The 13,330-nt window shown below is 42.7% G+C and overlaps 1 protein-coding gene across 1 annotated transcript in view; it reads left to right on the top strand.

Annotated features, from left to right (window-relative positions):
- LOC126204000 (phenoloxidase 2-like) overlaps positions 1-13,330 on the top strand; it is a 274,659-nt gene that overhangs the window by 21,248 nt on the left and 240,081 nt on the right. Inside the window, exons 2-3 of the mRNA XM_049938431.1 lie at positions 189-398; positions 9,538-9,733. Coding sequence (XP_049794388.1) covers positions 189-398; positions 9,538-9,733 — 406 coding nt within the window. The remainder of the gene's footprint in view (positions 1-188; positions 399-9,537; positions 9,734-13,330) is intronic.

Raw genomic sequence — 13,330 nt, 5'->3', positions numbered from 1 at the left:
AATTGGATTAAAAATGTGTGACTAAATAATGTGATATAATTATTCATTGCCTTGATTGGTGTATATGAAAAAAGTCCTTTATAGATCATTCTAAGTTGTGAAGCAGAATTCCCCATATTACAGCTGCCAGTACCACTTTCTATTAGAGGTACTAGATATTCATTACATTTGTTGTTGTTTTCTTTCAGACACAGCAGCTGTCTCAAACACAGACTTTATCGCTGGGCTTGAACATACCAGGTAGAGGTCGGCTGAACCTCACACAAACACAGTCGAGTTCCATATCATTCAGTAATCCTTGGAACATTCTTCTTATGTTTGATCGCATTGCAGAGCCATTGTTTGTGCCTAAAGGAATAGACAACAGAATTGTGTTCAACCTACCAACAAATTATCTGGTGAGTTTAAAGTGAATTAATTTTTCAAATTGCTAACATTAATTATAACAATCTTTAGTGTGTGCATCTGAGAGTCCTTTATTTATTGTTTGCTTTTTTAATGAGTGGAAGATAGCTCTGCTTTCCAACTTGCATTTTTTAAATTGAGCATAGTCTTACATATGTTTCACTTACAGCAATAAATTCCTGTAATGATCAGACATGGATCACATGTTCAGTTAACAGACAGGTGGAATATCTAACACTTACCTGCAGGAGGTGTAACTTCCATTGTAAACAATAGTAACACACATAAATAAATGTCTGTTTTTCGGTGATTAATGACAAGCACTGGCATTGCTAGCAACATCCATCTTATTGTCTTGTGTGTGTGTGCATGTGTGTGTGAGTGTGTGAGCGGACACATGTGCACATGTGTCTACTGCTTCTTGTTGTATTATGTTATGCATTCTTAGTTCTCTCAGATTGTTCTTATTTCATCAGTCTTGGTCATCCAATGGTTCTTCAGCCAACTGGGTTTCCTTACTTACTGCTCTTCTATCTCTCCTCTCCCATTCTTGCTTTGTACAGTAGACACCTCACTTTGTTTCCTCTCAGCTTCTGAGCAATATCAGATTAACTCTGATTCCATATAAAACCACTGTACTAAGCAAAGGGAGGATAGGAATGCAGCAATCTGTTTCAATACCATTGCTTTCTTATTATTCTTGCATATCCAGATTTCAGCTATAAATAGCCATCTTCATTGCAATTGAGAGAGTTATAATCCAACAAACTTCCAACAGTACAAGTGACCACATGACTAGTAAAGTCATATGGTGACATGTACTGCTGGGAGTTCATTGGATTATAACTCACCCAAATGCACTGAAGATGGCTATTTATAGCCGAAATATGGATATGCAAGAATAATAAAAAACCAACGGCATTGCGACTGATTGCTGTATTCCTATAGGTCCTTACAATATCAGATTGTTACATTGATTTTTATGTTGCTACATATTCTGTATCTTTGTTCTCTCTTAATTGGCCTCCATATCTTTTTGACTTTCTTCTGCTTGAATATTATCACTTCGTGTCTCTCTTCCTCAATTGTACTCCAGCTTTCCACTGCATGCAATGTTGTAGGACATGTAGCATTATAGGCTCTTAATTTTTCCCTTGTTGAATGTTTTGTGACATGAATGTTTTCTTCAAACTGTAATAGCATTTTGATCCATGTGTAGTCTGCTCCTTGAATTTGTGGTGCTACACACTCATTCTCAAAACATCATCTTGGTGTAATGTATTAATTTCAGCAGTCCGTCAAAGTATTGAATTTGGGTTGCTTCATAACACTTGGAGTTGTATTGCAGGTGATCCTTAATGGAGCTGCTTTATCTGAATAATCCACAACATACCCACACTGAAGTCATTAACAACTTATTCAATTTACTCCAAATTAACAGAGTAAGCAAAGTTAGTGTTCAGATTACCTCAGTTACTTTTTCCGCAGAAGCTTCAGTGGTTTTTTCTCTTTCAAAGACTCTATATAAACCAAATAAATAATGTGATTCTTAAAGTTTCTCCAGTGTAATGAGCATTTCACGAAGTTTAAAGATTGCAGCTAGATGATGTCAACAGCTTGCCACGATATTTTGGTTGATGACAATTCTGCCACCTTCAGGTGAGTATTTTACACTGGAGATTGCAAGATTATTAATCTGACATTTGAAATTTTAACTTTATTGGTCCGCATTCTCACAGAGTGCATATGTGCAGTACCATCTTTATGCAGGTGCCTGTGCACCATAGATAGAGCAATATTCGATGCTAAACTTTACAGAAGGTGCTCACACTGCCATGACCTATGTGCATGTACCTCCACAAGAAATTTTGACATCAACTTATTGACATGCATTAGCAGTCTCCAGTGTAAACAACTCACTTCTGAAGATGGCTGAATGGTTGTCAGCTTAAATATTGTGATAAGATGTCGACATGCAATCCCAAAATTCCATAAGCTACAAATAAATAATGTTGGCACTGGTAAACAGTGATATGATGGTTAATGTTTTAATGAGTGTATGGGAACAGGATACGAATAGTGGTACATGGAATAAACTGTCCCCATTAATATCTGCACAGCGTGGTGACCAGAGGAGAAACATTGTCGGACTTCACGACGGGAGGGAGACTGGTGGAAGAGTCGTTAGGAGAATGAAACTGAGGCAGCAGAGGGACGTTGGGGTCCATGAATGCTGGTTTGAGTCAGTGTAACGAAACAGTTTGCGGACTGTCTTCGATGATGATGTCGAAAGTTGTATTGCTCTGCCGGAGGACTTTGGCCAAGATAAGGTGGTTGCAGAGGTTGTTGGACCAAATTGTCTCTCAGTATTACATGGGAGCATGTGCTGAGAGCGGTTGGTGCTTAAGTGTCCGGCGGGGAGTGGCTAATAGGTGGAGGAAGGTGGGGAAGTCTTCAGGTACTTGAGGCTGAATGAATTTCCCTGGTAGGATGGAGTTCTCCCGAAAAATGAATTCTGAGATAGTTCCCTGTAAGTTGGGCCTAGCAGTACCCATGGAAGTGCCTTGGACCAGAGGCAGTCGTGGCACCTGAGTGCCGTTTTTAGAGTGCGGTGCCACCTTTCCACTAACCCATTGCTTTGTGGGTGGTAGGCTGTGGTGTGAATTTTCTTTATGTCACATACGTTACATAAAATGGTGAACAGGGAATACTCAAACTGCCAACCCTGGTCAGTGGTGATGGTGGTCAGACAACGAACCTAGCAATCCATGAGGAGATAAAACCCTTGGCCATGGTCTCGGCAGTGATGTTAGGTAAGGGGACTGCCTCTACCCAGCGGGACGTGCGGTCAATTGTGGATAGAATGTATCTGTGGCCCTCCGACGGTGGATGAAGACCGATAAGATTGATATGTACATGACGAATTCATCCTGGAGGTATGCCGAACTTGCCCAGTGGTGGGGTGGTGTGGCAACTGATTTTGTTACATTGGCAGGGGACGCAGCTGTGTGCCCAGGTCTGATCGTCCCGTTTTATATTTTTCCAAACGAAATTCTCAGAGAAGAGTCGCACCACACCTCGTCCACAATGCTGGGGAATTTAGCTTTAGTAAATGCAAAGGATGTTTGAGGGTCCTTGAGGAGAGCTTGAGATTCCTCGTCGGAGGCTTGTAGGGTGGCCAGTTTGAATAAGTCAATGATGCATGAAATAGTATTGATCCACAAAAAAAATCTGCGATGATGTTTTCCGTGCCTTTGATGTAGCGAACGTTGGTCGTGAATTGGGAGACTAGATCAAAGTGACGGAAACGCCGAGGTGGTGGGTCCTTGGGATGAGGTTGCAGAAAGCGTCTGTGAGTGGTTTGTGATCCGTGAGGATGAAGAACGAGGGACCCTCCACGTCGGGGCAGAAGTGTTTGATGGCCTCGTAGACTGCAAGGAGTTCTCTATCGAAAGTGGAGTATTTCTTCTGAGCTGTTGATAGTTTTTTAAAGAAGAAATGAAGAGGGGAAACCCTGTCTGCCTTGCGTTGCTGTAGTAGCATTGCACTGTCATGTCACTGGCGTCCGTAGTGATGAACAACTCGGCCAAGGAGTCGGGGTGGGTGAGTGTCAACAGTGCGAGTTACAGAAGTCTTTAATGCATTGAAAGCCTCCAGCATAGGTGCAGTCCAGCGAATGGTTTTGAGTCCTGAAGTCTGTTTACTCGACAGTGAATCTGTCAGGGGGGCCTGCATGGTGGCGGCAAAAGGCAGGTGATGACGGTAGTACTTTATTGTGCCCAGGAAACAGAGTTCTTTGTAAGTAGCTGGGTGCGGCAGTGAATGATGGCATGCACAAAAGATTTGGGAGCCTGTATTCTGTTGGTGGAGACGGTGTAACCCAAGAAAGTGATGGAAGGCTGATGCAACTGGAATTTTTCTTTGTTGACCTTGATGCCGTTGGAGTTCAAGGTCTGGAGGACCACGGATAAATGATTTTCATGTTCCTCAGCTGACGTGTTTAAAATGAGTTTGTTGTCCAGATATGTGAAGCAAAACTCAAACTGTCATAAGAGGGAGTCAGTGGAATGCCGCCATGTGTGCACCGTGGTGTTTAGGCCTAATGGCATGAAGTTGTATTGGAACAAACCAAACGGCGTGATTATAGCCGTTTTAGGGTTGTTATCTGGCGCTATGGGAATCTGATGGTAGGCACATTTACAGTCAATAACACTGAAGTTTGTAGCGCCCGATAACATATGAGTGAAATCATTTATGTTAGGCATGGGGTAATTGTCCATGACAGTAAGAGCATTTAAACCTCTGTAGTTTGAGGATGAGGTGGATCGGTGAAGACCAGTTGCTGTCTGACGGTTGCAGGATAACTGCCTCCAACAGTCTGTTAATTTGCTGCTGGGCTCTGTGCGGAACTTAATAGGGTTAAGGCATCTAACGTTGTGCCCAATAGAAGGGCCGGCAGTGATAACTATCTTGTGTGTCGTTCCGTCAGTGATGGAAGAAACTGAGGTCTGTACATGAGACTGATCAATGTCCTGACGTGAAGTTTTTGGATGAGTAGGGTGCAACAAGATGTAGCCATTAGTGCGAGTGCAAAAAGGCAGCAAGGAAGTCACATGCCTAATACGTGAGCACGATGTGAACTTGTTTGGAGAGGGTGGCTGCGTGCGCAGCGCGGAGTGGGTCGGAATGCACGGCTACTGTCTGCTGTCAGCCTTGCACTTGGTACCTGGCATGGGCGAGAGCAGTGTTGGCATCGTGCGTGGAACAGCGATGGTCGCCGAGTCACGTGGCTGCCACACGAGAGAGGGGGAATGTTTATCAACACGTGGGGTGGCTGACCATGTGGTGCGTGTGGTTGCATTCCGCTCATGAGTGTTATTAGAAGCACTGTCTGACACACATGGCAGTGAACGTGGCAAGCACTTCGGGGATGCGGGGTTCTGACGTGAATCATCACACGCAATTAATGTTTTTGGACTAACCTGATGAGTGTCCGAGCTGGTGTCTGCTGGAGAAACATGATTAGGTGGCGGGACTGTGGGGATTGCAGTTTCAGCAGCGAGGTACAAGCCATGATCTCATTGTAAATGTGTGCTATTTGTTGTTTTGGCTCATCATTTTCCCGGTGGAGTTGTGCCGCCGATTTGTATTCTGACCGCAGGTTAGTGACGCATGTCACAATGTCACCCATGAGGGTGGAGCATTCGCGTACCAACTCACATGTCACGAGAGAAACAGAACATGGAACATAAGTGCAGAAGCACAGTATATAAATGTTAGTGGGATTGTGTAGCACTGAGCCCTGAACTACATTCGGAGCGAGTTTGTAATGGTTCAAAAAATCCATACGGAGAATTGGTTCATCGATGTCAGCAATGTGGAAAGTCCACGGAAAACACAGAGAAGGAAATAGGTGCACCGTAACTTTAACAGAGCCTGAGGTTTGTAACGTTGATGCGTTGACAGCTCGTAGAAGTGACTTCATCAGTGAAAAGACGGGGGGAGCCATCGATGTAGGTATGACAGACATGTCGGCACCAGTGTTGACTAGGAAAACGAGCCATGATGAAATGTCAGTCACGTACAAACGACCACTCGGCCAGGTGCACGAGTGGACAGAGTGCAATGTATGAGGACGTCTGTGAGGTTCCCCTCAGGACTCGGTGTCGTTTAGGTCCTGCAGTCAGTGTTTGGGTGCTGGCAAGGTAATTGGCACTTCTTGGCATTATCGCTGAATGTCTTGTGGTACCAGCAGTACAGATGGGCACGGGGCGGTGGTGGTGGTGACTGCAGCAGTGGAGGAGGCTTGTCCTCGTTGATTTGTTCCGGCATGTATACCAGTGCGTATGGTGCGTGGGTGATCCTGGAGTGCTCGGATGGTGGAGAGAGTGAGGGGATAGTGCCAGGCGATGTAGAAGACGCAGAGGCAGAGTGAGCACTGCTTCTGACAGAAGACGGCCGCTAAGCAGGGGCAGTTGTGCCAACTAGCGGTGAGTCGTGATCTGGTTGGTGTTGTCGTAGCAATGATTACAATTGGTCTGCGATGCGGAGACGAGAGCCGATTGACTCGAAGGAGTGCGGTAGCAGGTGGACCTGTAGGTCAGTAGGCAATTTGGCAGACCACACTGCCCACAGAGTGACATCCGGCATGGTGTGCTTACTCACAAGTAACCGAAGGTGGCACCAGAGTTGTGATGGAATTCAGTCCCCCAGGTGTTCCTCGTGCAAGATATTGATGATTAATGCTTTTAGTGAGCAGGCGAGTCGTGCCATGATCGTTTTCTTCTCGAACTCATACTTCAGTGGACGCGGTGCAACAGGAGTAAATTGCAAATTAAGTCCGAGTGCTCATGGAGGTGCGTGACGAGACAAAGGAATTAGGGTTGTTGTTGGACGTGTGATGCAACTCAAAAAGATGCTCGACAAGCGCAAACCATGATACAGGGTTGTCTTCGTATAAAGCTGGCAGCTTCGGCAGACGATCTGGGGGAGGGAATGAAGGCGGCTTCAGTGTCCCTTGGAAAACCGGCTGGTCCATGGCAGGAGAGGCCGTACAGCAGGCCGGCGCAGTAGGTGTGGGTGCATTACTGGCAAGAACATCCGTAGCAATGGTGGGTTGCATTGTCCTTGACGTGTCACGAAAACACGATGCGGCTGGCATGGTCGGTACCCTCAGAATGAGCTGTTGTGCGATATGTGTAGAGGTCCCGTAAACTGGACCGTAGGTTACAGGTACTGATTTGAATTTGCCCACCTCAGAAATAACACAGAAGTCTGCTGTGGCAGCCACAGGCGGAGATATGGGAGAGGCGAGTGGGTGAGTGGTCGGAACCGGACCCTCCTGCGATTGTGGGGGTGGTGCAGGGGGGGGGGGGTTAGTAACTTGTGTGACAAAAGTGTGGGTTCTACGCGCATGAAAACATGCCCTGTGGGGTCAGACTATAAATTACCAGTTGAACTTGCAGAAGATCACTGTGGTGTGGTAAGACACTCCTGGAAGGCAAAACGCCAAAAGATATACTCGAACCCATGTGGTCGAAAAATTGAGCAACTGGTCTGGGGGGTGATCAAGGAGAATTTTGTACACGAAAGTGTCCATCGTTAGTCTGTAAATGAGGCAAACTCAGAACAGGATGTGATTGATAGTGGCCAGGTGCGTTTTGCACAAATGGCGGCATTGCACACGGCACGACAGTAAGTGTTGTTGTGGCCTGATGAGAGTCAAAGAATGTGTGCGAATGTAGATCGCTTTGAACATTATACGAACAATTGGTAGGTACACAGTTCTGAATATTATCCACTTCACACTTCACATGTTGGCGAGCACAGTACAGCGACACGAAACCCAAGTCCATTGTTTGAGTGAACGGTGTAGTGCTCGACCATTGTAGAACAACAAAGTTTGAGGTTAACGTGGTTGGAGATCGCAAATCACTATGGAGTAATGGAGAGTGTGCCGTTGGCGAAGGATGGAAGGGGACTGGCGGGCGTAGTTGGGGTTCCAAATCTTCAAAGAAAGCGTTGGGTGATGTGGCCATGGCAGTGTGCGCATAACCTGTTGATTTACAACTCCCGGCGTGGAAGTCGTGGAAGATGTAGAAACTTCGGGGTCACTAGTATGGGAACAGGATATGAATAGCGGTATACGGAATAACCTGTCCCCGCTAATATCTGCACATACATATATTTCGACAATTATCATACACATGCGCACAGTACAAGGTATAAGAACAGACTGAATAAACATGGCGGCTCGGCTGAGCGACCTGAGTCCCAAAAATTAAAGTTGTCTATGGTCGACATGACCTATCAATGTCATAAATGTTTCCTCTTAATAGATTGAAAACTGCAAACTCATTTAGCTCATTGACCAGATTTGTGTTGGTGCTTTCATATGGAGAATGGTGTTTATTATTTTAATGAGATCTGTTATCTGAGCTTATAGCTGTTTAAACATTGATAAGCAATTTTTTCTTATCTCTTCCAACATCTTTCTACATGATCCTTAAAAATACTCAGTTAAAAAATCACTATTTTTCTCCATCTCAAAACAGATACACTTTTTCCTTGAAACTGTGTATGTGCTTTCACTAGATAAATCACTTTAACTGAATGAAGTTTCAGCTGTAGCTCCAATAGCAGTAAACCGTAATCTCAAGTACAGCTGAACAACATCTCAACCACACCACAAAGGAATGCAAGCAGCAACTGAATATGAAAACAAGTCAGTTATTTCCACTTTTTTAACAATTAACTAAATAATGCCCAATGATAGCACTGTTGAATGAAGTCAGTTCTCTTTCTAATGCTGGCTTGTGCTAAGCATTCATATAATGGGAAGCTTTGCAGACAATTTTTGATTTACGAAGGATGGAATTTGATAAGACACAGCCTAATCCAGTTCACATAAAACACAAAAAAACAAAGCAACGAATCAGTCTTATGCTTTACAGAGATTAACAAAAGTGTAAAATACATACTATTTGTTCTCATTATCAGATGTTGCAGAGGTGGAAGAAATGTGTCATAGTTAAAATTTTGTGACACTACAGTGTCTTTTTTAGCAGATGTTTGAACCTGTTTGTTCTGTGCAGTGTCATCAGTCCAATTCAGTTTTACCATACTTCCTTGATAATAATTGTATCACATCTTTCTTTACATCTCCAATATTGAATCCAAGCATTACTGCATTCCACCTGAACTCCTTTAGACTTTCTTTCACCTCTTATTTATTTTCAGCCATTATTATCATTTGCATAATCCATCTATTCATTGTTCACTTAGTAGTACTCTTTGTCATTCTGTTTCCTTGTTTGTGCCCTATATAAATTTCTCCATAATTAAGTTGAAAAGTGTACGTATATTGCACCCCCTTGTTTGATGTCAGTTTTATCTGTAATTCATGTTTTAACCTCCCTCTTTAATTTAACGTTCATCTCAGGGCCTGTGTGCACCCTAGAATCCTTCTGAGCTCTCTAATTGCTTTCAGTACACAGTACATAATTTCTTGGTGAATGCTGCTGTATGCCTTGGAGAAAACAATTAAAGTTGTTGATATCATATTCCCAGCATTTTACTGATGTTTCTATCCTAGTAAATATGTTGTTGACATTTAAATAATTTTTTTTCCAGCCTTTTCGTTACCAGTCAATAGCTTCTGATTTAGCTAACAGATTTGGTGGGCCATCGGATAAATTAGAAATAGATGTGAAGTCCATCACTCTACCTGATCTTTCATTCCCCATGAGCCTTGGCCGCAAAGAGAACTTCTCTCCTCTTATACCATATCATAACAGAATGGCCGCACGGCTGATAGAAACCTTTATGGGTAAGTACTATAGTAGAAAAATTTAATACACCTTATATCAGTTTAGCCTTAATACCTCTTCAGTTATCAGAATTTGGAAATAAAGTCAGTATTCTGATTAAAATAATTATGATTTTTCCATTGGCTAGGTTGATTAAAATTTGCTACCATTATGAGTATCTTTAACAAGGACTAATTAATTATTTTGATATTGTTGTTTGAGGTAGCACCATTGTTACAAGAATGGACTCACATTCTCAAGGGGTGAGGTCCAAGTTCCACTCCATCTTTCCAGATTTGGGTTTCCCATGATTTCTCTATATCACTTAATGTTAAAACAAGGAAGGTTTCTTCAGAAAGGACACTTTCATTTCTCCTTTCCATCCTTTTTTCAATCCAACCAGTGCTCCATCTTCAATTACCTCCTCGTCAATGGGGTGTTACACTCTAATCTTCCTTAATTTCTGTTTTCTTGTTTTATAAATCATGTTTGTGATATTTCTATATGAATTGAGATGTGTAGAATTGTTAGAATGGAACATGCACTTTCTCAGTGAATGCATTGTTACATGGTTGCCATTAGTGTGTTTTCACTTGTCAGTGCTGAGAGGGCTGCACCTATATCATCTCGCACTTAAAGTTTGGGTGTGAGCAAGGCTGTCGACAGCTGATAGCAGCATTGCTGAAATGTGCACGGTACCAGCATTGCGGAGGCGGTGTGGTGGCTGAATCAGTGGCCCGATGCTGTCAGTTGTTGGTGTCATGTCTTACGCATTGTAGGCATTAACAAGAAATCAGTGTGATGCATAATATCACTGTAATAGTGGCATTTCCACAGTCAGGGCTTCACCAATGTAGCTTAGGCAAGGAATAAGCCAATGATACAGAGAGACATTGAATCTCAACATACACCAGTGAGCCAAAACATTATTACCACCTGTTTAACAGCGTGATGTTCCACTTTTCGAACACAGTACAACAGAGACTCTGCTTGGCATGGATTCTAAAAGTGTTTGACAGGATTCTAGAAGTGTTTGGCACCAGATGTCTATGCACAGGTCAAACAATTCCCTCAAATTATACGATGGTGGTTTATGGGCACGCAGCTGGCACCCAATATGTGTTCCAATGGGTACACATCAGATGTGTTTACTAGCAAAGACATCAATGCGAGTTCACTATATTGCCCCTCAAACCACTGTAGCATGATTCTGACCTTGCAACATGGACAGTTATCCTGCTGGAAGATGTCATTGCCATAGAGGGAGACTTCAAGCATGGTGCAGGTGATCCGCAATAACTTTCCTGTAGTTCACTGCTATCATGATGCCTTTGATTACCTTCCACAGTCCCAGGAATGTCCAACTCAGTATACCCCATAGCATAATTCCTGCAAATGGATGTATGTGTAATAAACAACAAGGTATTGTTTTAAATTTATCAGATGTAATGCTCCTTAAGCAAAGATAGGGAGAAATGATTAACAGTATCTTTTGTGTGAAGTTTCCTGAAGTGAAACTAACTGCTATGTCTGTGTTCATGCAATTCTGTGTAAATTAACTACAGAAAATTTGTAAAAGAATTTAGTTTCGAAAGTAACCAGTTTTGAAAAGGATAGATTGCTACTCACCATATAGAGGAAATACTGAGTTTGCTAACAGGCACAGCAAAAAGACTGCTATACATTTGAGCATTTGGTGAAAAGCCTTCCTGTAAAGAAGGAAAGACACTGAGGTCAATTAAAGAATCACAAAAAAAGTTATAGTTCATAGAACAAGAACAAGATGGGACAGCATGAGTGAGCAAGCATGATGGTGGAAGAACAATACCAGAAAGCCCATGAGTCATTGCAAACTCATTTCAGCACAATAATTAATAATCCATATTGTGATCCTAAGTACAATGTAGTAGAGAGTAGCCAAGTTTCATGATGTCAACAATCTACACTCAACAAACAATATGTCATTGGGGATCCCGGCCGCTGTTTATAAAAGCATTTTGGCTAGTAGATGGTGGGGTCAGGTGAGTATGAGGGAGCATCGCCTAACATGAGTTGCCGTGCTCCCCAACCTCTGTGACTAACTGACACCAATCTCTCCTGTGGTTGAATCGATGTCCTTATCAAAGTGAGACACATAATCCCTATCCCCTGGAGTCATTCAGTCTTGGTAGTGATCGAGACAACAAGCCAAATGAAGGGAAGTGTAGGTGGGTGTGTTGCCCATTGGTTCCACCAGAAGAGGCTGCACATCTGTCACCAGTGGTGATGGGGAGATCAGAGATGCCCAAACATCTCACCTCCAAAGGCAGAGTTGTGTTCACAGTTTCAAACACCTGGGCAGTGGAAGAAGTTTGTGATACAGGGTATGCCATGCCGTAGTGTACATCAGTGGTGTCATTCTCATAGTTGCTATGTGGAGAGAGCATGATGGAAAGACACTAGAAAAGTACATGGCTTGGGTTAATATTTGAGGTGGTGGAGCTGTTGCCAGCTGATTGGACAGCAGATGAGGGCAGAGCTGATTTGCGTTCCCACTAGGCACACCCCTTTTGCTTCAGTGTTGAACATCATGTAGTCCCACTTGGCAGTCATGATGCCCAGAACCCATCCTGGGAATTGGCCATATGAGTCGTCTCAGACAGTGGTACCCACCGCATATTGGGGGCTGTTTCTCGACATCTGTTATTATGGCACTGGCTGCAAGAGGTCCAGTAGTATGTGCTGCCAATGAGTCTGCAGAATTTCAGTTAGGGAGTGGCCCTGGACTGGGGTGTTCTTGCAGGCTCATAAAAAAGCATGCAGCACATATTCCATATTGGTAACACTGATGGTTTTGATCATTTGCATTTTGAATATGCACTTGAGGCTCTCAGCTTCATTATTAGATGTGGGATAAAAAGGGGCAGGTAACATATTTTGGATGTTATTGTTTCTGTAAAAGTTCATAAACAGAATGTATCAAAATTGTGATCCACTGTATGAGTTGAAGACGTGAGGAGCATCCTCTGTCACAACTATCTTTTTTAGCCCACTGTGTGACATTCAATATTTGAAATAACAATCATCGTAATGAGTGGAAATAACAGACACTGAAAAGCTGAAGATGATCATATTGGATCAATTGCCAGTGTGCGTCACTGAGAGGTAAAAGTTTGAATGGCGAATGCACAACTAAGAACTGTATTATAATTAAAGTCACCTGTGGGAAGTGCATATCCATTGTTTGCCTGGATATGATGTAAATATGGTAATTAACCCAACACCATTTTAAACTATTCATCATTTATTGCTTTAAATTTCACCAGACAATGAAATATATTAATTTAAACATTCTAGACTACAACTAACACAGGCTACCATCTCAGCACATATGAAAGCAGACTCAACACAGAATACAATGCCAGGCACTGTTGCCATGGTAACAGTACCATTTAAGAATCACCATTTTACGTAGTACTATTTAGAAGAGTGCCTAATTGGAATTACAGTTAAAAGTTATAATTCTTTGACAATTTAAATAATGTATTGTTACTGTAAAATATGGTTACAAGTTTTACATAAGCAGAATTTAGTTAGCAATACATTTTATATAATAAACAATTGATACAGAAAAAAGT

This window comes from Schistocerca nitens, chromosome 9, assembly GCF_023898315.1.
Source record: "Schistocerca nitens isolate TAMUIC-IGC-003100 chromosome 9, iqSchNite1.1, whole genome shotgun sequence".
NCBI classification, from domain to species: Eukaryota; Metazoa; Arthropoda; class Insecta; order Orthoptera; family Acrididae; genus Schistocerca; species Schistocerca nitens.
The sequence above is the reverse complement of the archived record's forward strand: the minus strand, read 5'-3'. Positions and strand labels throughout refer to the sequence as shown.